Raw genomic sequence first — 27694 nt, forward strand, 5'->3', positions numbered from 1 at the left:
AGGCCATGAAGAGCTTTAAAAGTGATCAATAGAATTTTAAAGTCAGTTCTAAAACATACTGGGAGCCAGTGTAATGAAGCTAAAATAGGAGTAATGTGGTCATATTTCTTTGTTCTGGTTAAAAGCCTGGCAGCTGAGTTCTGGACAGTCTGGAGTCCATCAATAGATTTTTGGGTTAAACAGGTGAAAAGGCTGTTGCAATAATCCAGGCGTGATGAGATGAAGGCGTGTAAAATGGTCTCGGTGTCCTTAAAAGTTAACATAGATCGAATTTTAGCTATATTTCTAAGTTGATAAAACATGATTGAACAAGCTTTGTGGTGTGCTGTTCGAAATTTAAATTACTATCAAACCAAACACCAAGGTTCTTTGCCACAGGCTTAATGTGATTTACTAGGGAACCAGCAGATGGCAGTATTTGTTTTGCCATCTGCTGAGACCCGATCACCAGGATTTCTGTTTTGTCTGAGTTCAGCTGGAGGAAATTATTTGACATCCATTTTTTAACTTCACAAAGGCAGTTGTTAAGTGAACTCAGCATTCCAGGGTCTGTGGATCTGACGGGCAAGTACATTTGTGTCATCAGCATAAATATGAACAGAAATGCCATGTTTATGGATAATATGTCCAAGGGGAAGCAGATACAAGGAAAACAAAATGGGTCCTAAGACCGACCCCTGAGGCACACCATATTTAACTGGACAGAACGAGGAGACATAGTTGTTTACAGACACGCAAAACTTCCTTTTTGATGAACACAGCTGCATTTCATCCTATTTCATGAACAGCTGCACAAATCTGTCCAACACAACTGTCAGTGTCCGAGACCGACCTTAATCAAAGTTATTAGCAAGCATGTAAGGAGCCAAGCTAATAAGGAGAGCTAAGTTAATGTTAGATCACAGCTGGTTTTTCGAGGTATGCACAAAGCTGGAAGTCTATCGACTGTCATTCTCTAAAAAAAAAAAAAAAAAAAACACGCCCTCTCTCGCACGGCACAGTGGAGTTTGTGTTGGGGTTCCATGCGAGGTCAGCGATCACACTAAATGTGGCACTGAGAGATCACACTGGTCAAACGAACCGGACTTTGGGTGGGGCACGGTATAGATTGCCTAGTGTGAGTATGCCCTAAATAAGTAAAGGTTATTTGTACTAGTGATGGCAAGTTTGACTCTTTTGACAGACTCGAATCTTCAAATCTCGTTCAATAAAATGAACAAATCTTTTTTTTTGAGTCATTTCGTTCATTTGAACTAGGCTGGTTATTGTGGCGCTGCAGCCTTCTAGTGGGCGATTAAAAAACAGCGCCGTTCTCAAACACGGAAGACTGCCTGGCTTGCTTTATTTGACAAAGTATAATGCACAAATTCACCTCTTGATTACTGTATATCATCATTATATAAACCCCCCACAACCAAATTCAAACCATGTAAAAACCACAGAAATATGTTGTCTATATGTAATCACCACTACTTCGGCTAAATCCTTCCATTATCTTTCCCGAGTATACAACCAGTCCAGCCATATAAAGGCTTATGTATATAATTACTATCTTTATCTCTAAAGTGCTCATTCATACAGCAGCCTAACGTCCCTATCCATGAGTAAAATATTAATATCAGATTTGCAGTAAATATATTGAAGTAATAAGCTTGATACACTATATCAATAAACACACTCTTATTAAAATTCAACCAATTTAATAATAATCTGGATCAAGCCACCAAGTTCTTAAAGAACTCCAGAACAGAGAGAGGAACAAAGAAATATTAACACATTATATAAACGCAGCAGTTTGGCAGTTCTGGACGCAGAATGGGCCACATCAGGTCCTGATTCTGCAGACAGAGAAACACACATGAGCACATCGCTCTCAAACACTGCAGGTTGTTCACCAGTCAGGAGCTGTGAAACAACAGCACAGCTCTGTTGGTAAATAAAAAGGAAAAGTTACGCTGGGTTCTCTGGCGGACCTGGATCAGCTGTGTTTTAATGTTTTAATGACCGGGTCTGTTTGTTTTGGAGAGGAGACGACCTCGGAGGTAATTCGGCTCCAGGTAGAACCCTGTCAGGGCTCTGAAAGTGGACCCAGAACAACTCTCATCAGCTGTTGACACTAGCAGGACTTAAGTTACGGTGCGTCTGTGTTAAAACTATAACTTAGCACAACATCACTGCGCTGTAATAATGTTATGCTTTATAAAATTGTCACAAAATTATAAAAATAGCTATATAATGTCAGTCCAGTGACTGTTACCTGACAGCTGACCTGCCTCTCATTCTCCAGTGCTGGCAGTCACTCAGCCTGCCGAGTGAACAGAAGACTGAGGAGGATCCATGTGTAGGAGACCTTTGAAGGATCCACAGTAGGAGCTGTCACGTGACAAATGAACGACTCAAACCCAGAGACCGACAGTTGCTATGTAAATGTTCCGTACTTGTATAGCGCCTAAGTGCTCAAACGGAAACTAACATTCACACTCATTCATACACTGGTCGGAATAGCCGCCAGGAGCAATTCGGGGTTCAGTATCTTGCCCAAGGACACTTCGACATGCAACTAGGGGGAGCCAGGGATTGAACCGCCGACCTTCCGATTAACGGCCAACCCGCTCTACCTCCTGAGCCACAGCCGCCCCTATGAGAACTAATCAATTCTGTTTCCTGTGCTGACGGAGCCCACGCAGCTGCCATGTGACGAGTGAACGTAAGAGTCCAAGATCCTTCACGTATGCGTGAAAATGAACGAATTACTGACCCGTTCCTCCCGAGTCATACACACAATTAGGTCATATGAACGAAACATTCTTTGAAAGAAACAACACTAATTTGTACAGGACCTTTTCACAGATAAAAATCGCAAAGTGCTTCACAATAAAATGCGATACAATACAACAAAGTAAATGCCTAAGAAAATTCAAATACCAATGGAAAACCCCTCTTCTAACAAAGAGGAATTTTTGACAACCCCCACCTAAAGAGGTTTTAGCAAGTGCCAAATTAAAATCATCAGCACCAAAATAATAAGTGGACAAATAGCATTTCAAATCCTCTCTGGATGTGTTTAATATTAATTTAGCAAACAAATGTTGAGCAAGCAGAACATAAACTTAGATTCCAGCTGTTCGCTCTCCTCCCATCCAAAATAGGCCATTTATGTGATTCGTGTAGATCCAATGACTTTTTCAAAAGGAATTTTGCAACCACGATTTACTTCTGCGTAGACTCCAGCAGTGACTCAGTCCAGGGTCCGCATCCTTCAAAGGGCGTGGCCTTCGCACCCTACGAAGCCATACGGCCGCAAAATGCCGAACCCACGAGAAGAGTCCAGCTGCAGCCTGCAGAGAGACGTGACGGAAGTTGAACTTCCATATGGTTCGTCCCAGAAGCCACCGCGCACAAAACGTGTTGACGTTTATCTCGGCCACCTGGCCTACGCACAGCGCGAAGACGATAAAGGCTTTATTTTTGAGGTTGTAACTTGCGCCCAGCCGAGTTGCATTTAACTAATTCCACAATCCTATTCTTTAAACAACATAATGCGATTTTATGCATCTCGTTTTTTTTAACATTTGTGTAGGTGGCTTTTGGAGTGAGTTGAAATCCAATACTTACGTTTATAGGTAAAATCCGAATGGGCTCAACTCCACAGCTTACGCCGTAGTATACGCTGGGAAAATAACCGGCGTGTAATGAATCTTGGGATACCTTGGGCTGCGAAGGATCCAGCCGTTGGATCCTCCAAACGGAGGAAAAGAAGGCCGCATTTGAAGGAGCCTTCAGAATTGGACAGCCTAGTCGCACCGACTGTGACAAATACAACCTTTGAAGGATTGAGACACAGCTGTAGTTTTAAAGATGCTGTATGTTGTGCAGTTGTTTGTTTCCAGAGGTAGAGAGTTCAGAAAGTCTCTTAGAAATGTGCGTGAGTTAAACCAAAAGGCTTAAAGGACGAAGTGCTCTGTAGTTTTTAAAATGAGACACAGGTAAATATAGTTTTTAGGCTTCTCATACTGAATAAATGATCGCCCAGTATTGATAATGATTGGGTTTGTTTCTGTCCTAAAGCTCGTGCGTCAGGGATCGGTTCCAGAAAGCAGGTTAACTGAACTCTGACTAACCCTGAACTCCGAGCTCAAGAACCTGAGATGAGTTTTCAGTTTCAGAACAGCTGATCGGAGTCAGTTCAACTCTGAGTATGTTCACTTTGTCCATGAGTCAGAATATTTTCACATCTAACTCACTTTATTTCCACCCAACAAGAGCTGGTGACTGTTGGAACAGAGGAACAACTAACCAAGACGGTTTTATTTAGTTTCTGTGGAGTTTGAAGGAAGTGTGTTTTACGACGAGTTAACGAGGCGATTAGTTCAGTGAATTCAGGAAGTGCAAGGTTGCATTGATAATGAAAACACGTGTAAGAATATTTTCTTTGTGAGTTTATTTAGTTTATTTTTTTAGACTAAAAAAGCTCAGAGCTTCTTTAACGTAGCAAACTCACCGCTCGCACACATCTCTCAGCTGAAACTACGGGGGAGGCCTGAGCCGTATCAGACTATCAAGTGGTATTACAGGACAGGCCGTGACTAGCTGCAGCATGCTAACTTCAGTAGATATCTCTGCAACACACACAACTGTTACTACTTCACATTCTATTTTTCCCCCCCATGTATGTTTTATTTGAGCACATGGCATTTATACAAATACAACCGTACAGATCTGTTTATACAGCCAAATGGACGTACAGTAGATGGTCACAACATAAAGCTCCTTTTTTTTCTTCTTTAGTTGTAATGAACTTGTATAAATCAGGTTGGGACATTAACACATTAAATAGAATAAAAACAAAATACAGGAAAAAATTTTATGAAAATCGATCCCACCCTACCCCAACCACCCTATCGCTCGCTACTCAGCTGATGTCAGAGGGAAAATATTACTCTTGGGTCACGTGTTCAAGATAAAGAGTTAGAGGTGTCCACATCATGTGAGGAAGTTTGTCCATAAGAGTATATCTTATTCTTTCTAAGTGTAGTGTGCTTGGGGCGGCGGTGGGTCAGGAGGTAGAGCGGGTTGGCTGTTATTCGGAAGGTCGGCGGCTCAATCCCTGGCTCCCTGGTTGTGTGTCGAAGTGTCCTTGGGCAAGATACTGATCGCCGAATTGCCCCTGGCGGCTGTTCTGCCAGCGTATGAATGAGTGTGAATGAGTGGTCAAAAAGACTAGAAAGGCGCTATACAAGTACGGCGCATTTACTCTTACATTTGTGAGGTCACTAAGCCACATCTTTGTAGTGGGGACTTCTTTTCTTTTTCAATGTCTAAGAAGCAGTTTTCTTTGCAGAAATGAGGCTGTAGGATAGAAAACATTGCTGAGTATTACTATACTATTTCAAAGTATCGTCGTATTCTCCCAAGATAATAGCGTGTACTTCGGGTTTCAGCTCTAAATGCAGCATTCTAGATAGTAATCTGAAAATATTTGTCCAGTAGGTTTGGACATGAGGACATGGAGCAAAGTGCATTGTTAGAGCAACGATGGATGTTCTCCAAACCTTCCTTCCATTGGATGTCTGATATACCAATGCCCATTTCTTCTTCCCACTTACTTTTTATTGGAGTGGAAACAGCTGGGTTGATGGATTGTAGGATGTCATATATGCGAGATATACATTTTTCAGAGCAAGGTGAAAGCTCGAGATAACTATCAAGACTGGAGCCTCAAAGTCTCAAAATTATTTAGATGTTTTCTCACATAGACCAGTGTTTCCCACAGATGGACAGCGTAACTGTGGTGGGGGCAGTCGACTGTCACGGGTGTCGAATTTTGCATGCCTGCCGAGAATTGTATTAAAATGCATTAAAGTTCTGCTTTTAAATGCTATACTATTCTTTGTGGGGTTCATCAATAGTGATAAATGATCAGTATATATTTTATGAATGTTAAGAATCGTTAATATATTATTACACTTAGTAAAAGTACCATTTCTTGAGACTCAGCAAAAACATGTTACGTTAACCGCGTTCAAACAATGTGACCAGCGGTGTCCTAAAAGAACCTTAATAAGTGAATGCATAATTTGGCAAAACAGATGTTGTAGGCTACCTGCCGATATTTGCATCCACCTGTTTTCTCAGCATAAAAGAGCGTTACCTCCCACGCTGTGTATGCAATTCACAGCAGGCATTCAGAATTCGGCACAACACCTGCACTGCAAAACATCACTAGACCTTGTGGAAGCAAGGCCTGATCATTGTTCTAAGCTCACGCGGTGATACCAACCATTCAATTCATAGACGGGTCTGTTTTCCGTGTTTGCGAGAGAGAGAGAGCGAGCGAGAGGACGTGCCGAGCGAATATGCGCTGCGAAGTGCTGCAATCAAAAACGATTTCAAAATGGGTCTGCAAATTTACTTGGGCGGCTGTTAATCTACCTGGGCGTCCCGCCAAAGTAAAGCCTATGTGTGGGAAACACTGTAGTGTCTTACTTGCAAGAATCCAAAGAAGTTACTTCCTGGCAGTCTGTGTTTACTCTGTAATTTTCTTTGAATAGAGAGGAGTGGTATTTTGTATTCTGGATTCCTAAATATGTAAATTTCCCAAGAGAAAGGGGACATTCAATAGCCAGGACATGTTCTGTACTTCCATGGGCATTTGCACACTTTTGCCCCAGTTTATCCTGCATCCAGAGAAAGTTCAAAAGGAGTTAAGTTTATCAAATATTCGTTGAATAGTCATTTGTGGCTGAGTGATATAAAACAGAACATCGTCCGCATATAGTGATATCTTACGAATGTCATTTTCTGTAAAGTAACCCTGAATCAGGGGGTCTGTTCAGATACTCTTGGTGAGAGGTTCGATCGCAAGAGCAAAAATTAAAGGTGATAGGGGGCACCTATCCTTGTTCCTCTGTGCAGATTAAAATGGGGAGATGAGGATTCGTGCAGTTGGATTGGTATAAAGGAGTTTGACCACTGAGATGAATATTTTCCCAAAGTTGAACCTTTTTAAATTTTAAAACAGTCAAATGCCTTTTCTGCATATAGAGACAAAATGGCGAGTTCTTTGTTTGATCGATCAGTCGAGTATATAATAAGTCGTCGTCTAAGGTTAAAGAAGAGTTTCTATTTGGGATAATCCCAGTCTGATCTGGATTTATCAATTTATGTAAAAGGGGATTCAATCTGTTAGCAAGGACTTTGGAAAACAGCTTTCTGTCCTGGTTTAATTGAGAGATGGGGCGATCAGAGCCAATTTCTTCTGTGTCCTTACCCTTTTTATATAATACTGTAATAACTTCTTCAGTTAAAGTAGGGGCAGGACTCCAACGGCGTGGGTGAATATCTTATGTAGATTTTTTGTATAGCGCCACAGAAGGCCATTGGGACCTTATTATTTGTCAGTGAAGCTATGGCCCTTTTGATTTTTTTTAACGTTTTGATTCAGGGATGAGATCTCTGATGGCCGACGATACTTCCGTTATGCATCTCTCTATGCTGGCAGACATTGGATTTTATTGAGTTTACCCCCGCACTTAGCAATAGCAGCCAGCGCTGTCTTGTTCGAGGGCTTGCCGACACTTTTGTCATCAGTTTCTGTTGCCTCTCATTCGGGCGTGTCCGAATATATTACTAGTTACTTATCACTCCTTAAAAAAGTAATATTACTTTACTTATTACTGGGTGATAAAAGTAACTAGTTACGTTACTATATTACTTTCCAGTGTTTCCCACAAAATGACGGGGGGGGTTATTCTAACGTTGGACAGGTTTGTGGGGGGAGCGCACCGGTGCCAAGAGGTGCTGCACAAATATATGCTCCTCAATACAGCTTCTTAATGAAAAAATGATTTTAAATACACAGGCTAGTAAAAATTTGGAAAATCAATATGTGGTGGTCTGCGTTGATAATTATCGAAATTATTGGCTAATTATGGAGTAAGAGTAATTATTATATATTAAATGTATTGTTTTTGGTTTTACCGTTATGTAAGTTTCAGATACTCTTGAGACTACTGATAAGACTCTTCCAGGAGTAAACAGACTCACTTACTGTTGTGTTTCTGTAAGATATTGACAGGATAGACGACGAGCTATCTGAAGGTGCGTCTCACTCTTCTGTCGCTCACTAGCACCCCTCCATTTTATTTTGATCATGTTTTTTTAAATGTATTCAAAAATTTTGGCCAAATCTTACACACTGCACCAGAAGACCAGAAACTGTTAACTAAAACTGCCAAAACAGGTAAACAATGGAGGTCAGCTGCATTCACATAAATACACTGAACATTTAAAAAGTCATTCCTGCTGTAAAACAGGGACCGACATGATGGTGTGAGGGTGTCAGACAGTCTGGCCTCGGCCGTCTGGACGTCACAGCCCCTCGTCAGAGTCTGGAGGCTGAAACAGAAAGCAGAGTTCAAACAGTTCAGATGAGATGAAGAGAGGAAGACGAGCGGCTGATGAAGAGCAGCGGTCAGACTGTAGAAAGCTCTCAGGTCAGCCTGAGTTACCATGAAGTCCTGCTGCAGAGTCACAGCCTCACTGAGGTCACTCTGAGGAGGCTCAGCAGGAGTGGAGCTGTGATTCAGAGTTTGTCCTGAGGGGGGCGCCACAGGAAAGACCATGGGGCTCACTCTCTGAACTTCTCTGTCTTAAATAATATTAATAACAATAAACTTTATTCTTGTTGCACAATTCATGCTTGGATTTTTGTATTTTCATATATGTTGATTAAATATGTGTCTGACACGTGAAGAAAAACAGCTGTAGACACTAAATCAGACGCTACTCGATCCAGATCCTGAAGGTCCTGAGTCACAGATATTACACTGATCAGCTGAACTTATTGAACTACAGAAACCCTCTGGCTGGTGTTCCAGAGTGGAGCCTCTTAGGTCCAGATCAGACTCACAAACCAACAACACACACGTTTACTTTTGTGATCAGATTTAACATTAATCAACGACAATAATTCTGCTCTGACGTTTGTCATTTTAACATCTGGCTGTTTCCTCAGCTGCTCCGAGGATCAGCTGTGCTGTTGAACCCGGCGACGGCGCCGTGCCCATCAGGATCTGAGCCTGAGACTCTGCTGGATTACACAAACGGACTGACAAGAGCGATGATCAAGTAAGAGGCTTGTTGTCTGGGCAGAGAGCGGTTTATAACTGTGTTGTTGTAACCTGAGCTTTAATGTTGGGATTTCTTGCTTTGCTGAATAAATAACGGACCGCCGTCCTGTTTCCTGCTGTGTGCTTTGGTGCTCAGCGCTTTTCATCGTCGTATCGGTGCCATCGGTGTTCTCAACACTGTGTGTGAAGCGTTCCGAGGCTTCAGTGTTTAATATGAAGTGTTAAAAACATAAAATTTCTGGTGTGTCAGTGACTCACCTGCACTGTTGCATCTATCAGCTCTCTGCTGCTGCTTTCCTGCAAACCCGTCCTGTAAAGATGATGTAAAAATTAAATCTGAGATATTTACTCTGACTTTAATCAAAAATGTAATAACTTTTTTTTAAGTATAGTATGGTTTTACAATTGACCCTTCATTAAGCCCCGCCCTCCTTAGTTACTGTTGCTAAGTCCGACAAACTGTTGGCGCTTCCACTGTCTGCACTGCCCGGACAAATATTGTGAAATTTGTTGGAAAAAGTGATCTCAGAAAGAAGCAGAGTTTTGCATTGAAGTTTGTATTCAGGCTGTCAGACTGACGTGAAAAAGTAGCTGCTGTAACTATTACAAGCAGGAACAGCGTTCGACCAGATCTTAGAAAAATACAGCCAGAAAAAGTTTTTGCATTAGAGTCAATGGAGCGCAGCCACGAAAGTGTCGGACCTCAGTTAGAGTGAGGCCTATACTGGGCTGCGATTGGCCAGCTGTGTATTCGGGGCGTGGCTTGACGAAGGGCCAATTACAGAACAAACACTTAAAGACACTTAATAATGAGTTGAAGTAAAAGAAATTCTAAAATGTGTTTTTACACAAAGATTGCGATGGTTCTTGTAGGTGAACGTTACCTTCTGATGATGACGGATGCCGCTATGACGATGAGCACAGAGTGCAGAGTGAAGAGAACCAGACGAACAATCAGCAGAGGGTCAACTGATCCACTGTTGGATCCTGTGAATCAGATCAGACGGACAGGAAGCTGTAGGACATTAAAACAAAGTCTGAACTGATCAAACATCAGGAAGGCCCACTCTGTCCTCTGAATTCTGATGTGTAGTTTGAATCATCCGCCAGTGTAATTTGTAATATAATTGCAGATGTTCAAATGCCCACATTTTCAGAGCGTTGAGCTCCAGACTGTTCTGGCTGCACCAGGTCACCAGATGGTCGATCTCCCACCTGTCTGGATATTTCCAGCCGTCATCCTTTGTCACGGCAGCAGTCGCACCGCATGCCAGCTTGTTAATTAGACAGCTTATCAATGTCATCATCCATCTCAGTGTTTCATTGTTGACAAAGTCCAAAGACAATTTAGTAGACATCACTCAACCCTAATTTGAAAACCTTTATTTACTCTGCAAGTCATTTTTGAGTTTCTTTTGTTGATGTTGTGATACAGGTCTTAAATTTCATGCATAGTGGTCTTAAAGAGGTCTTAAAGGTGAAACCTGCAGAGAGAGTATTTGTGACTAACACCTCTTCCTCACGTACAGCGAACTCTTCATGGACGGAGCGTGAAGATATACCGCAGTGATTTTGCTGTGTGGGGAGGGGATGAGATTATTGTTTGGTGCTGCTGCTAAGGATTTCTCCCTCTGCAGATGAGTCATTTATTTTATTAGTTTAGTTATTTATTCTTAACCAACGTAATATTCTTAATTTTTAATCAGAAAGATGTGCTGCTGGTTCTCAACCTCTAAATTATTCTTCCGCGTTGACATACGTTGAAATACGTCACAGAAAACTGCAGTAGAATTTTGCGGTGAAGGTGAAGCAAGTGTGCGAAACGTCTTAACAAAATAGAAGTGGAAAGAGCAGCATATTTTTGAATCGTCATGAATACCCCGGTGTGTAACACTGTAGTTCCGGGCAGGAAACCTTTCTCAACAACGGCGTAATGCTTTTCAGCACCAAGACGACTCTTCAGGAAGCTATAAAAAGCAGCAGAGTATCTAATGTGAGCTCTTTGAAAGAAGAGTAAAGATCAGACTGGCTTTAACTCGTGAGCTAAAAGAGCTGAAAAGCCGAGCTGAGGCTGAGTAATCCGTCCCTCCAGGATCTCGCAGGCCTTTTCTGTGATTTTGCTGCAGCTTTTCTAAAAAAAAGTTGATGTCTTTTGGCGTTCTTTGTGATGAAATTGTGGGATTAAGTGAAAACTTATATTTTTATTTTTAGAATTGTAGTTGAATCATTAAATCGGTCCCTCCTGGACTTAGCGGCCTGACCCTGACCCTGCATATTTAAACCAGCTGATTCTGTCCTGCAGCTGAGCGGGATGCAGCAGCTCAGGGTCTCGCCTGACGTCCTCCGTGTGTTTCTGCCACTCTCCACTTCCCACACTGTTCTTCAGTAGATGATTTCCTTTATGTTAGACCACAACGCTGCACGTTCTGCTGAACAGCTTCCCTGCTTTGAAGATGCTCCGGATCCTGGTCTTCACGGTCCGGTTGAGACTTTGCTCATTTGTGATACGTCTTCTAAGCAAGGAAGTGAGTTTGCTGACGGGTGACATCGTTTAGCAGGAAACAATCACACTCAGATGACACAAAAACTCCATCTGACGTAACGTTGCTTTAAGTTAACAGTATATTTACATTTCACCAGATAAAAACTGGGCAAACAAACCTTCCTCCACCTTCAGGCTGTACGGCAGGGAGAGGCTGCTGCTGCTGGTCTTCAAACCACAGGTGTAGTTCCCAGAATCCTCTGTGGTCAGGGGACCGAGCTGGAGGGCGGGGCCAGGCTCTGAGAGGGCGTGGCCATCTCTGTACCAGGTGACCTCCAGTTGGTGGAAGGTACAGAGTGCAGTGCAGTACAGAGTGACGGTTTCACCTCTTCTCAGCTCTCCGTCTCCTCTGGAGCTCTTTATCTGCATCTGAACATCTGAATGAGTTTAAAATACATTTTTATTGTAAAAGTTCTTTACTCACATTCAGCACATCGGTGTGAGTGATGTGATGTTTAAGACGTGTGAGAGCTTGAAGTCATTTGAAGTCACTCACTGATGTCTTCAGTTAGTTTATTTGTAGAGCTGAATCAATTAGTTTGAAATAGTTTTGATAAAGGATTTATTATAATTTGTTTTTTAAGCACTTGAATGTGCAGATTTGCTGCGTTTCGTTGTCTTCTCTGACAGTAAACTGAACATCTTTGGGTTTTGTTTGCTGGTCGGACGAAACAAAAGATGATTAGACGTCAGTTTGAACCGTTTTTTTTACGATTTTCTGATATTATTGAGAAAATAACCAGCAGATTAATCAATAATGAAAATGATCGTCAGCCTTTTGTTTTGACAGCACTTTAACCATCTTAGTAGCAGTAGTTGCAGGGGCGACGTTAATCGGGAGGTCGGTGGTTCAATCCCTGGTGCTTTGAGTGAGTAGAAAGGTGCTATACAAATACGGAGCAGTTGTCAGAATTAGAATCAGAAACACCAATTATAGAAAGTTGGTCAGTAGGAAATATAAAGAAAGTATACAAATTAAAACTATAAATATGTAGAGTATTTTTCAGTATATGACAGAAGAGTAATGAGTGAATATTGATAATCAGTATTGGTGGAACGTTTTAAAACGTATTAAGAATATTACACATTACGTCGAGTATTGCACTACAAGGTCCTGTTAATGACCAAGAGTTTGAATGTTTAACGCTCTGAGGGAGGAGTTAAAGAGCTTGATGGCCATGAGCAGGAATGACTTCCTGCGGCGCTCTGTGGTGGATGTTGGAGGGACGAGTCAAGTCAGCACGTCATGGAGCGGGCGGGAGACACTGTCCAAGAAGACGCATAGCTTGAAGAGAGAGGAGGGTAGTAGCGATGTTGTTATTAATACTGGCCAACACGGTGGACCGACTGACCGTCACTGCCGTCGCAGAGCCGTGCCGCTAAAAACAGAAGCGATGTCACGATACCTGAAATTTAGAAGTCGATACAGATACCAGTCAAAATAAGACCAAAACAATAAATCCCATCTACTTTACTCCTTTAATAAAAACATTTGAACAAACAACAGCTGTGAAAGCTGTGAGAGGAAGTCCAGCACAGATGAGAGGTGGATCGATGTCAATATAGTCATAAATGAGCTTTGCACTGGGCATATTTAATTATTAAATTAATTACTTAGTTTCTTAACTTTTCTTTACCATCTCTCAGGTGTGAAATGTTTAAGGGTGGTCTCTAATACTGGCAGTTGTCTGAGATTTTATATGGAATAAAAATAACATTTATTGATGATTTGAAATGGATCATATGTCACCTTTCAGACGGTCCCTAAGTCCTCCTACAGGAACAGGCGCGTTGGACAGACGTTCAGTTATTAGAGCTGCAAACTGCATCGTTATCTTTGGTGATTTTTTTAGGTGATCAAACCTTGAAACGTCTGCCTGAATCCGCTCTCTGACTGGGAGAAATTGAGGCTTAGACACAGAGCTGTTGAAGGAAGCAGCCGTGAAACTAACTTCACTCCGGTTTCCATACAGAACTCTTTTCTATTGGACGAGTCGAGGTGCAGCTCTTCCACGTGTCCGTCACTACCTAGCAGAACGAGTACTGACACGTTTTCACAATTTTGGTAGCGAAAGTATCTGTTCTCGTGATAAGTTGTATCTGCTGCATACCTGTTGTAATTTTTAATGTTTCCTTTGAATTATTTCTAGTCTTTAGTTTTTATCTTGTTTATATTTTTGCTGTAAAGCAGGTCTGAACCAGCAGCGCTCGCCGCTCATTCCAGCCTCTGAGGTGAGAGGCGTTTAACCGACAGTAGATCCTGTGGTTTTTTTGCTCTGAGCAGCTTTTAGCTGTGATTGTTTGTAACTGTGTGAATATGAACAGGCTGTTTCTGACTCAGCGCTACATAAAGTTTGAACAGAATATAAATGATTATTAATATTCACTGCTGATGTTTTTTATCATGTGATGCTCTTACCAGAGACTGTGACGTTCACTCCTGGTTGTCCAGTAAAATGTGCTCTGCTGTCATTAGCAGCCATTCTGAAGCGAAGAGTTGCCTCGTCTTTCTTCCGTACATCTGTGATCTGTAAAGTGCAGTTTCCCTTCTTGTCTCCCACGTATTTGTAACGAGGGTTGTTGTTTCCTGAACTGCTGTCAAACACAGACGGGGTAGAGCCCTGACAAAGCTGATGGTTCCGGCACCAGACGACTCTGATGATCTCTGTAGAAACTTCTCTTCCATCCTGACCGACAGACCTCAGAGGTGTGAAGGTGCAGAGGAGGGTGACGGTCGATCCTGTCACAGCACAAACAGGAGCTGGATAGTTCACACTCTGACCCACAGCACCTGGAACAAAACAGCGTAGTGATGGCGGCTGAGTTAGAAGATGCAGAGAGAGACGGTTAAAGTGTCGTCCAGCACTGAAACAGAAAACAGAAGAACAGTTTCAGAGCTTCATGATCTTGTTTCTGGATTTGATCAGTTTGATGGGAAAAATATCAGTAAAGACGTGTAGCGTTTGAGAAAAATTAATGTAACAAAGTCCATGTCTTACCAGTCAGCATTAACAGGAAGCCCCAGGGAACCTTTTTGTCCCAAACTGCCATCCTTAGGTTTTTAATTGATTAAACTTTCTTCTTGTTCAAATGATCAAACTGCAGCAGAGCTGACAAAGACACCGACTGACTGTGAAACTCAGAGGCTTATATAAATGTCTCACTTCCCCTTTTTTTTCCCCTTTATTTTCTCTGGAAGTCTTTTAACCTGCTGTTACAAAATATCTACACTTTACTGTGTCACTATGTTCTTCTTTCAGATGTGTTAAGCAGACTCTTTTAATGTTGTTCAGAATTTTTCAAAGTAAAAGCTCAGTTCAACTCCAATACTGCATTACGGTAAACAAGCTTCTTGTGCTTTTATTTTGTAGGCAAAGCCACTAAAGAGGAAGTGATTATGTGAGTAACTGTTTTCCATGTTGACAGTCAGTGGCCAAGTGACAATAACATTAGGTTTTACTGAAGAATTATGTAATTATAACTGGTTGCAATTCATGACCCTCACCACTAGATGCCGCTAAATCTCACACACTGATCCTTTAAGATGTCTATGAAGATTCTCAGTCATCCAGGTCATAGTTATCCAACGAAGGTTAAAATTAAGGGCAACTGGACTTGGTAGAAGATACTGGAAGACGTTTCGTCCCTTATCCAAAGGACTTCTTCAGTTCTGACTGACTGGTAGGGAAACTCAGCTATTTAACCTCAGTGGGGTCGTTATCCCAGGTCATCGATACCGCTGGTTCGTTAGTGTTCCTTGTTGCTGTGACAACAGTTGTTACAGTCGTTAAGACTACCTGTGGCCAACGACCATCGTTGGTATCTTCACCTGAGGCCAATAGGTTACGTAACCTAACGACTGTCGTCAAAGCAACAAGGAACACTAACGAACCAGCGGTATCGATGACCTGGGATAACGACCCCACTGAGGTTAAATAGCTGAGTTTCCCTACCAGTCAGTCAGAACTGAAGAAGTCCTTTGGATAAGGGACGAAACGTCTTCCAGTAGCTTCTACCAAGTCCAGTTGCCCTTAATTTTAACCTTTGTTGGATCCTTTAAGATGCGTCAGAGCTTGAAGTCAATTAAAGTCACCCACTGATGTCTTCAGGTAGTTCATTTGTGGAGCTGAATAAATTAGTGGATAGACATAAAATTAAAGTGGACTAATTTGGAAAAACATTTATAAAAATAATTCATCAATTAATGGTTCTCCGATCAGGGTTTTTGGTTTCGACTGACCACACACACGCTGTCATATCGAAGTTGCCATGTAGGGCTGCATGATTTGGAGAAAGTCATATTGCGATTATTGTGGACAATATTGCGATTTGATAATAGAAGGATGTAAATGTAGAACAAATGAGTCTACTTGCTTGATTGTAAAGGAAAATGCACAAAATGCTGGAATGTTCAGTGGTCAAGTAATAACCTATTAACACTAATAATATGTAATTGTGAATTACACGGACATTTGAATATTTTTAAATATGTATTTGCACGATCACTGATACTGACTTAAACCTGCGTCCTCTCTAGCGGCCAGCAGGGGGCGACTTAAACCTGCGTCCTCTCTAGCGGCCAGCAGGGGGCGACTTAAACCTGCGTCCTCTCTAGCAGCCAGCAGGGGGCGCCTTAAACCTGCGTCCTCTCTAGCAGCCAGCAGGGGGCGCCTTAAACCTGCGTCCTCTCTAGCAGCCAGCAGGGGGCGACTTAAACCTGCGTCCTCTCTAGCAGCCAGCAGGGGGCGACTTAAACCTGCGTCCTCTCTAGCGGCCAGCAGGGGGCGCCTTAAACCTGCGTCCTCTCTAGCAGCCAGCAGGGGGCGACTTAAACCTGCGTCCTCTCTAGCGGCCAGCAGGGGGCGACTTAAACCTGCGTCCTCTCTAGCAGCCAGCAGGGGGCGACTTAAACCTGCGTCCTCTCCAGCAGCCAGCAGGGGGCGACTTAAACCTGCGTCCTCTCTAGCGGCCAGCAGGGGGCGCCTTAAACCTGCGTCCTCTCTAGCAGCCAGCAGGGGGCGACTTAAACCTGCGTCCTCTCTAGCAGCCAGCAGGGGGCGACTTAAACCTGCGTCCTCTCTAGCAGCCAGCAGGGGGCGCCTTAAACCTGCGTCCTCTCTAGCGGCCAGCAGGGGACGCAACGTGGATTCTGTTCCTCTCCTCTCTTCCTCCAGACTCTGGGACCTTGATTTCCAAAGGAAATGCAAAATTTACTTTCATCAGAGAACATAACTTTGGACCACTCAGCAGCAGTCCAGTCCTTTTTGTCTTTAGCCCAGGCGAGACGCTTCTGACGCTGTGTCTTGTGTAATGCGACAGCTTTCTGCTCCTGAGTGATGGAGAATGGTTAATTGTGGTTTAAAGACTTGACGCCGAACAGCGGATCACTTCACAAATCTGAGGCAGAACATTGAAAACGATTATGATAGAATCTTTTGTTAACATATATGCATGAATAAAAAAAGTAGAAGCTTTTTTTTTCAATCCTTTTCCTCAACAAAATAAAAATCTTTAAAAAAAAAGTCCTAATTTGTTCATGATTCAAGTGAATAAATTTTTTTATTAATTGAATATTTAACATTTGTGATATTGTTATTGAAAAACAAATCTTGTGATATTTATTGTTGTTTTTATTGTCCAGCCTTAATTTGACAATAACGCATCTTTACCTTTTAACTTTATTATAAGAGGCCGACAAGGAGAAAAAAATCACTGTCAAGGTAGAGAGAGAATGAAAAACAGAATCATACAGAGAGAGTGGCTTAAACCGCAAAACATATTAAAAACCCATATATAAAGTTCTTAAAGCATAATAAACCTTAAAACACATTAAAACATTATAAATAGTGTTTCTCAGATCATACATGGGAAGAGTAGCCAATAGGGTGGTTTAAACAAAAGTGGCTTAGAATTTATCCTGTAGATTAAAACATTAAGATAGTAAATATTACATAGTGGAAATTAAACAGTGGAACATAATATTCAGACACCAGCTGCATTCACATAAATACACTGAACATTTAAAAAGACATGATGGTGTGAGGGTGTCAGACAGTCTGGCCTCGGCCGTCTGGACGTCACAGCTGCTCCACAGAGTCTGGAGGCTGGAACAGAAAGCAGAGTTCAAACAGTTCAGATGAGATGAAGAGAGGAAGACGAGCGGCTGATGAAGAGCAGCGGTCAGACTGTAGAAAGCTCTCGGGTCAGCCTGAGTTACCATGAAGTCCTGCTGCAGAGTCACAGCCTCACTGAGGTCACTCTGAGGAGGCTCAGCAGGAGTGGAGCTGTGATTCAGAGTTTGTCCTGAGGGGGGCGCCACAGGAAAGACCATGGGGCTCACTCTCTGAACTTCTCTGTCTTAAATAATATTAATAACAAACTTTATTCTTGTTGCGCTGAACTTATTGAACTACAGAAACCCTCTGGCTGGTGTTCCAGAGTGGAGCCTCTTAGGTCCAGATCAGACTCACAAACCAACAACACACACGTTTACTTTTGTGATCAGATTTAACATTAATTAACGACGATAATTCTGCTCTGACGTTTGTCATTTTAACATCTGGCTGTTTCCTCAGCTGCTCCGAGGATCAGCTGTGCTGTTGAACCCGGCGACGGCGCCGTGCCCATCAGGATCTGAGCCTGAGACTCTGCTGGATTACACAAACGGACTGACAAGAGCGATGATCAAGTAAGAGGCTTGTTGTCTGGGCAGAGAGCGGTTTATAACTGTGTTGTTGTAACCTGAGCTTTAATGTTGGGATTTCTTGCTTTGCTGAATAAATAACGGACCGCCGTCCTGTTTCCTGCTGTGTGCTTTGGTGCTCAGCGCGTTTCATCGTCGTATCGGTGCCACGCTGCTGGACCTTTGCTGTTCTCAACACTGGACTTGATAAAGCTCAATTATTTGCTTCACACACAAAGTCCAGAAACACGGCAATCGAACGCACGTGTGGTTATTTGTAGTGATGGATGGACTAATTGAGATGATCCGATATGCAGATACCTACACTCACGAGGCCGATGTATAACGTACAGCAAAGAAGCGGAGTAGACAGTGAGCACCTCATTCTGCTACCTGTGCTTGTGGTGGGGGGTTGAGAAAACTGAAAACACAATCTGCATCTTAAATGACGAGTTCAGTAAACATGGTGATGCGTTTAGTTCAACTACGAAGCATTTGGCATTCACTGAATTCACTACAGCTCTGACTGTCTGCCTCTCTTTAGCAACAGCAGCTGAGGCTGATGGGTATTGTAGCATTTAGACCTGTCCACCAAACTAAATGTAAATCATTCAGACTGGTGGTCAGAACACGAAGCTGTGTGATCCAGGAGAGTCCTGAGTTTCTGTGTTCAGTAACTGTAAATAATTAATTTCATTTCACCAGATAAAAACTGAGCAAACAAACCTTCTTCCTTCACCTTCAGGCTGTACGGCAGGGAGAGGCTGCTGCTGCTGCTGGTCTTCAAACCACAGGTGTAGTTCCCAGAATCCTCTGTGGTTAGGTGACCAAGCTGGAGGGCGGGGCCAGACTCTGAGAGGGCGTGGCCATCTCTGTACCAGGTGACCTCCAGTTGGTGGAAGGTACAGAGTGCAGTGCAGTACAGAGTGACGGTTTCACCTCTTCTCAGCTCCGTCTCCTCTTCTCAGACTCTGAATGTGCTGCTTTTTGTGGTCTTCCACAACAGGAAACTGGATAACGTTGGTTTTTGTTTGTACGAAACAAAAGATGATTAGACGTCAGTTTGAACTCTGGTGAAGAGTTTTTCACTATTTTCTGACATTTTGTGGACAAAACAAGTCATGGAGAAAATAACCGGCAATAATGAAAATGATCGTCAGCATTTTGATTTGACGGCACTTTAACCACATATGCTTTATTTTATTAGCCGTCTTTAGGTTTTTAATGAGCTGATTAAACTTTCTTCTTGTTCAAATGATCAAACTGCAGCAGAGCTGACAAAGACACCGACTGACTGTGAAACTCAGAGGCTTATATAAATGTATACGTGGTCACTTACTCACTTCCCCTTTATTTTCTCTGTTACAAAATGTCTAAACTTTTCTTGTGGTGCTGGTTAGAAACCGTATCTGTGGTGTCAAACCTGAGACTGTATAAAACATGGATGCAGTCTCTGTGATGTCTGAAGAGGAGAGCCCGACCGAGACGGGATTTTTAAGTCCGGTACCATTTTAAAATCCGATAGCCGATATTCTTTTTTCCCCTTATTTTAAGAAACATATAACATAAACAAAGATTATCCCTTAACCTTTTTTCATGTTGAGACCTCACCAAGATACCACGACATAATGTTAGAAACTGTTACATACAATGTTAGAAACTTAGTTATTGTTAGAAACAGTACTTTGAAGAAAAGTACAACGAAATATATTAAAGTTTTGATAAATATTAGTCAAATGTAAAAAACTACACCGCCGATGCATTGGTAAAACGGCAGTAGAACGCATGTTGCAGACTGTGTATAAGACGGTGGCAGGTGAAAGTGCGACGCGTTTTCTGTCATCTGTCCTCCAACACCGAACGCACAGATGCCATAATAAAAATGAACAGCACACTAAGCCAAGAGGAGAAAAAATAAATGAAGACCCTCTGTTAGCCAACTTTCTGCAATAACTATGCTAGCTAACTACACCTGGCTAACTACAACTTAGTTAACTTAGCTCACTAAACTAGAAAGACAAACCGACCATCAGACACAGAGACATACCTGCTGTAAGTTCTAAGTAAATTACATGATAAATTGGTTAGCTAGCTCGCAACGATGTTTATCGGTTTGATGTTCGGACTTAAAGAGGTGTGAGGGCGTGGCAGTTTTTTAACGAGGCAAGCTTGGAGAATGACGTGTGGCTTATGGAATTACTATAGTCATACGTTAAAACCCCGTTTTAACAACTAAGCAACTTTGAGCACAAAAGCTATTTGTCAAAAAATATTTGGCGAACTATATGGGTAATCAACACTGTGAGGAAATGACTCTGAAAAATATGGAATATCATAGAAATGTCAAAATACACTGGAGGGGGGCTTTAATGAAGCGAAACTGCCAAAGAAGGTGATGAAGATAAAGTTCAGGGCTAGGCCAGTTGAAAACCCAAAACTTGTCTCCACCATTTATTAAACGTCTTTGTAAAAATAGGCAGAGTCCAAAAAAACTTTCTGGCTCTCAAACATCGTATTTTATAGTCCCCTGTTGTAGGCGGGACTTCTGCATGGTATACACTTCATTCAATATGGCCGCTCCCTTAGGGGTGGCTGTCTGGGTGGGGCCCCCGTACACTTTATACAATTAGGAGGTTACCCACAGTGCAGTTTCCAGGACTTTCCAGCTGCAACTGGCTCAAACTCTGCAATGTTTGCTCTTTCGCTGACACTTTCTTACACTCATGCCGAGACCGAAACAGCCTACGCTCGTGCTGACACTACCTACTGCACCCTCCTGCACCGGGACTCTTATCTACTTCAAAAGACACTCAGGAATGTGAGCTTATTATAAGAAGTTCACAAGGAGAAAAGATCTTAGAGAGAGAAAGACAAAAACCATCATACAGAGTGTGTCTTAAACCTTAATATTAAAGCCCAATATAGAAAGTGTTTCCTAAAACATACAAAAACCTTAAAACATATTAAAACTTCTCAAGTAAAGGTTGTGATCTAATGCTCGTCCTGTCAGTAAACTGTGACCCAGGCGTACGCACACAAAGAGGAGAAAAGAGAAACGGCGCCTCACGCGGCAGAAGGATGAACCTGTTTGAAATGAAGAGGCCGACTGCTGTGTGAAATAAATCCAGATATTCCCTCTGAGTATTCCAGGCTTAAAGCCTTTCTGAATAAACAAACAGCCGTTTGACTGATTTTCCCTGAAGTGGCCAAAGAAACAAACAATTTAAGATCATTTGCAGCAAAAAGATCCAGATTCAGGATCATAAACACAAACAGATTCTGTTTCTGCACAAGAGCCTCAAATATGTTTAATCAGGAATCAGATTAATTAATACTTTATTTATTCTCACAAATAAGGTGAACAGGAGACAAATTACATTTAAACTGATGCGTTTCCAGTGAGTTAGTCGACCAAATACGAGAGTTTCATATACTGTTCTCACATGTTGGTCGCCTTATGGAGCCAAACGCTGAGCGCCAGCATGTGGATGTGACGCGCTGCCTGTAAAAACATGTTATGGAAATAAAACACTAAAATTCAAATCAGCTTTATTGGCATGAATGTATAGCAACAATATTGCCAAAGCTATATATAAAGTACAAAAGGACAATTAATTTCATACGCTATTTTATGTCATTTCCAACACGTCAGCAGCCTCGTTCAGCGAGCCGACTGTGTAAATAAATAAATGTTCAAACACAAGTGGAATGCGTTTGTTTTCAAACGGGGGGATCCAGATCAGTACCTGGGTCGTCCCGTCTGTGTGGCCCCCTCCAGCCAGCGACGTCACTGCTCAGAGGGAGGCCCCTTCATGCAGATCTGTTATAAAGGGGCGGAGCTCCAGGGCCCCCTTTCCTCCGGGGCACAAGCGTTGCGTGAAAGTGCATTTTTTACCCACCAAACAGCTTCAGCTTCACCAAAAGGAACGTCAGAGTCACTGAGTTAAATTTAATTTTGTCAGAATTTGCCTCCTTTTCTTCCTGCAGTCAGGACAGATTAATATTAATGAGCTTCACTGAGCGTTTACAGGCAGCTGTGGGCGTTGGATTGTAGGCACAGTTTTATAAATGAGACCCCTGGTGTGGGAACATTTTTAAAAATAAACGCAGGTCTCCATTAAAAGCCTGGTCTTTGAAGCGCTCGTTAAGCCCCAATGTGTCCGTTTCTTGATTATTTATCTTGCTTTAGTCTGTAAGGGTCGCTCTCTGTCTGCTAACTTCTCTCATCCTGCGCCGTGTTGTTTTCGTTACGTTGCTGCCGTCTCTAGATCTTCTTAGATAGATATTATTGGATAATTTTTATACAAGTTATTCTGTTTGAAATAAATAAACTGTTTCACAGCAGCCTATTTCAGTTTTGTGCAAAGGAATTAAAGGCCTGTCCCAAATACAGGCCGGGTCACAATTCAGGGATTTTAGCAAATAAAAGCGCGGGCTGTTATTCAAAGTTTTACGTACGTATATGTATTTTATGAAATTAATCACTTTTTTTATTGCCTGAGTTTGAAGGAGTTGTAATCTCACATAAAAACGATCCACTGCTCCCGAGCCTCTTACCTTCTGATTCTGTACGAACACACAGCAACAGTCCGCTAAAACCAAAAAACAGCAGCTCCTGTGTACCGGTAATTGTCAAAGTGTTGATTTAGCCTGAAGACGTGATGGAGAAATGATCTGATTCTGAGAACGTTTGTCAAGGAAATCGTATATTTCCTGGTGCAGAATTGAAGAAATAACTGGATTAAAACAAACGGTTGTCTTCTGGTATTTATTAAAGGAGAAACAACAGAGAAGCACAAACATCAGCTGGCTCAGAGCAGTATCAGACATCTGGCCCCGAGCAAACCCTCACCTTGAAAACTCCACGTAGAGGCGTAACAATTTCATACACACATTAATCCTGACATGTCCTAGTGGACGTTGTAATGCCAGAGAAGGCAAGTACACAATAGTAGATAAATAATTATCAGCAGGTCCACAGTCTCCACCTTCTGTAACTAACGTGAGCCACATAACAATCAGTTGTAAAGTGTGGCAACAAAATAATTTGTAATATTTTGTTCTCATCCAATACATTTAGCTGCGCTCACATAGCTGAGCTAAAGATACCTTACAGTTATTGAAAAGCCGCAGGGAGCTAACGTTGATGTGTGACGTCGGCTAAATGCAGTCATATAACGAGCAGGCTGAGAAAATACATACAAGCACATCCCTGGTTGCAATCTAAAAACCACACAGCTAGGGGCCGCTGAAAACTACAGAACACCTCTCTAAGATGGTCAATATTACAAAGGTAAACATATATTCTGACACCATTTTGACGTCTTGTAAATCTACAGAAAGATTCCTGCTGTAAAACAGGGACCGACATGATGGTGTGAGGGTGTCAGACAGTCTGGCCTCGGCCGTCTGGACGTCACAGCTGCTCATCAGAGTCTGGAGGCTGGAACAGAAAGCAGAGTTCAAACAGTCCAGATGAGATGTCACTCTTATGCCGCTTTCAGACCAACTGTGAATTTTCTCCTTGCAACGCTTTTGTCGCGTGAGTACATTCGCTGCAAATGTTCTCACACAACGCGAGAAGGTGAATAAACACAACTCGCAATTACTCCAGCTGTATGAACCCAAAGTAAACATGTTGCTGTGATTAAGTTGCAATAAACGGATCAAACTGATGCTGAAATAACTATTTGTTAAACATATGAATTCATGCTTTGTCAGGTCTGTCAGCAGGACAGCAGCTTCTAAAATGTTTGTTTTCTGAATGGAGTTCGGTTGGATCAGGGCTATGCTATGCTAACCTGTTCACAGTAAAGTACAACAACAGCTGGGACAAAGTTACAGTCACATGTTTTCTGAACTCACCAGGTAGTTCAACCTCCTCACTTTCTAAGTAATGTCCTGTTTTGTCCGGTTTTTTATATAAATATGAAGTCGTAGTCTGACTAGCTAACGACGCTAACAACAACACTGGAGCCGGATGTGCACAGAAGCTGCTGAGAAGCTCCAGTGAAGATAAATCAACGTTGAAATCCCAAAAACTAAAGTAAAAAGCTGATTTAATAAAAGCAGTTAACTCCGATCTCCTCCTGCGGGTAAACAGTGTAGTTGTCAGAGCAGAATCCTACAGTTGTTTATTTGTCCAATGGTTGCAGCGCTGCTCCCTGCTCCTGTCCCCCAAGTTTGGCAGCTCTCAGCTGGCCTGCAGATTTTCAATCCCCCGCTCTGCCTGGTCCTGTCCAAACGCTCTGAAGCCGTCGGTGACGTTCGGACAATCTCAACACTGATAGGCTATCGCGACTCAGCGTCATGCGACTTCTTCGCTTGAGTTGAAAATATTCTACTCGGGCAAATTCCTTCGTGTTGCCTTTATGTCGCCTGCCCCGCCCCCGTCGCTTCGCTCCGCCCGACAGGAAATCGCAGCTCTACGCGTCTTTGCATGGACTTTGTATAATATACTCACCGTCCCGAACGCTCGCTTCACTTTTAGTCTGAAAGCACCATCAGGAGGCTCAGCAGGAGTGGAGCTGTGATTCAGAGTTTGTCCCGAAGGGGTCGCCACAGGAAAGATGAAAGGGCTCACACTCTGAGCTAACTGGCTCAGGGGATTTCTAGCTATGCTTTTATGTTTTAGCTATGGAGTGATACGTCTTGTCTCTAAATGATCTTTGTTGGGAGTTGCACATGCTCAGTTCCTAGTTAAGGACTACTAGCCAATCAGAAGCAGAGAAGGGCTGGTCGGCGAGAAGCCGGTAAACAGCTCGGGTTCAGCCGGTAAACAGCTCGGGTTCAGCCGGTAAACAGCTCGGGTTCAGCCGTACTGGAGCGAGAGTTTCAGAGCGGTGAGTTATTAATCTGTATCCATAAAGTTTTAACTGAGCTCTGTCTCTACATCACAGGAACAACTTTATGTCCACTGACTGCCTGGAGGGTAGCTAGTGTTTGGAAGGGAGAGGAGAGCTGTGTGCTGCAGCTCAGTTTTTCCACCGGTGTTTCTGAGGGCGTGTCGGAGTAGTCGCTCGGCGAGCATCATGACATGGATTTTCATTGTGACATCACAAGAAAGGGATGTATAAGCCGGACTAAAAACGAGATGTTTTCAGTTCAGAGCAGAGTTTTCTGTGGGAGATGGGAACTTCCTTTGGGCTGGACTTTGGGCTTTTTCACTTTGCAAACCAGTTACATGCACAAAAAAGGTTTATAATTCAATAAAGGAGAGGAAGAAGGCCTAAAAACATAATACCACCTCTTTAAATAATACAATATACTTTATTTCTGTAGCAGGATTCATGCTTAGATTGTTATATTTTCATATTCTTGCAGCTTTTTAAATGTGTTTTCGTCACGTCAGAGTGCATGGCTTGTAACTAGTGTTGTAGTACTCAAGGACGGTGTTGGTCTTGAGACCAGTCTTAAGACCACATATTGATGGTCTTGGTCTTGTCTCGGACTCGACCGCATTTGTACTCTGTCTTCTCTCGGTCTCGGACATTGAGGGCTCTGGATTTTCTCAGCCCCTAAAAGTCTTGGTCTTGTCTCGGTCTCCATAAACTCTGGTCTTGGTCTTGACTTGGTCTCGGTCTGGGTGGTCTTGACTAAACCAGTACTTGTAACTCCTGCTGTGTCTTGTGGACGCAGATGTTCATGTAAGTCACCAATCAGCAGTTCATCAGCTGTTTTTATAACTCACCTACACCGTCACGTCTTTCAGCTCTCTGCTGCAGCTGCTTTGCTGCAAACGCTTCCTGTAAAGATGTAAAAAATAAAGTCACTGACTAAAATCTGAAATTTAAAGATTTCTGTCTCCTCTGCCTATGATACAACGCTGTTGTTTCTGCTTTATGCAAGATTTGATTGGTTTTAATGAAATTAGGTCTTTATCTATAAACAGAACTGATGTTATTCCTTCGAATGAATGCAAGACTTTGGCAGCATCATGAAACCAAAAATTATGAAAAACAAATTTATCCCATCTAGAAATGTTGTACTGAGTGCTGAATACAGGCAGCAGCAGAAACCAGACTGACGTGGACTTGGTTCTTGTAGGTGAACGTTACCTTTTGATGATGATGGATGCCGCTATGACGATGAGCACAGAGTGCAGAGTGAAGAGAACCAGACGAGCAATCAGCAGAGGGTCAACTGATCCTGTGAATCAGATTGGACGGACAGGACGCTGTTAGACCTTAGACATTAAAACAAAGTCTGACTGCCTGCTTCTCTATTATATTATGGGTATTATAGTTTTTAGACCTGTAGACAAAACGGTAGTTAGGTACTGTAAATGAGCCACCTGCTGGTGTCGGCGTGCGCATAAGCACCGATGGCGTGACCTGGGAGGCAGGGGACTGACCCATGTGTAAGAGTTGGAGAACTGGATGGGTGGCCCAGCAGCTGTACAGAAGTAGACAGGGTCACGACAGCGACCGCATCAGCTGCGCACAGAGCAGGGCCAGTGCAAGCGGTGGCCGCTCCCCCCCCACCGTCCCGTGGGATAGGGCGCATTGCACACTCACAAGGGAAAATCACTCAGCCAAAACACTCAGTACTGAGTGAGTCAGCGAGAAACAGACATCCCACAGATAGAAACGGACGACAGACCATGGGGACAACCAGGGAGCCACTGTGCAGATGTCGTCCACCGTCATCCCACCGTGCAACGCCAAAGAGGATGAGATCCTTCTCGTGGAGTGAGCCCTGATGCCGTCCGGAGGGGACTCACCGGCTGAAATATAGGCCTGTGAAATAGCCTCGCACAGCCAGTGAGACAGGGAAAGTCCCTTGGACTACTCCCTGTAGTGCATAAACAGGCGCTGTGAATGGCGCCAGGCGGCCGTGCGCCAAGTAACAGGACAGTGCACGCACTGGGCAGAGGAGGTGGGACGTAGAGTAATCCTCAGACCCATGGTGGGGAGGAAAGAAGACGCGAGAGGGTAATCAACCGGGACTGAAAGGAGCTGGTGAAGCTCTATGGCATGAATGCAGGATTGGGGCACAGGACAGCCGAGCTGCAGTCATCCTGAATCCTGAGACATGACGGAGCCATAGAGAGGGCAGCCAGATCACTGACCTCTTGGCCGATGTCAGAGCCACAAGTAAGGCGATCTTGGCCTAAAGAAACTTCAGGTCCGCTGTCTCTAAAGGCTCAAAAGGGGCTTGGGTTTGCGTGTAAGACAACAGGCCGTGTCACCGGCTTGTGCCTCCACACCCCTTTCAGGAAACAGGGGGTGAGCGAACACTGTCCGTCACCAAAACCCTGTGACAGGACGAGATGGCGGCAGAGTGGGTTTAACCGTGCTGAACGCCAGACCCCTGTCCACGAGCAGCTGGAGGAACAAA

General features: G+C 43.0%; 2 protein-coding genes and 1 long non-coding RNA gene across 5 annotated transcripts in view; 1 reads left to right on the forward strand and 2 right to left on the reverse strand.

The window, feature by feature from the left end:
- The window catches only part of cpne4a (copine IVa), a 486687-nt gene that overhangs the window by 390821 nt on the left and 68172 nt on the right, over nt 1-27694 (reverse strand). The gene's annotated exons all lie outside the window — the stretch shown is intronic.
- Nucleotides 7769-14801, reverse strand: LOC119898185. Its single transcript, XM_038712375.1, has 6 exons — nt 14673-14801; nt 14093-14464; nt 11793-12050; nt 10016-10118; nt 9390-9441; nt 7769-8397 (listed from the first exon to the last, which is right to left on the reverse strand). Exons 1-6 carry the CDS (start codon nt 14722-14724, stop codon nt 8371-8373), a joined length of 864 nt encoding a protein of 287 aa, XP_038568303.1. The 5' UTR covers nt 14725-14801; the 3' UTR covers nt 7769-8370.
- Nucleotides 9019-27694, forward strand: part of LOC119898196 — a 27283-nt gene continuing 8607 nt past the window's right edge. The window contains exons 1-3 of one of the 3 annotated variants that reach the window (XR_005443504.1): nt 9019-9129; nt 18249-18361; nt 23717-23795. This is a non-coding gene — a long non-coding RNA (uncharacterized LOC119898196). Of the gene's footprint in view, nt 9130-18248; nt 18362-19100; nt 19132-23716; nt 23796-27694 lie in introns of those variants that run through there. The other 2 variants (XR_005443503.1, XR_005443505.1) reach the window with 2 other exon arrangements.

This window comes from Micropterus salmoides, unplaced genomic scaffold (assembly GCF_014851395.1).
Source record: "Micropterus salmoides isolate LMB-PRFRI ecotype aquatic unplaced genomic scaffold, ASM1485139v1 Ms_hic_scaffold_11, whole genome shotgun sequence".
Taxonomy (NCBI): Eukaryota; Metazoa; Chordata; class Actinopteri; order Centrarchiformes; family Centrarchidae; genus Micropterus; species Micropterus salmoides.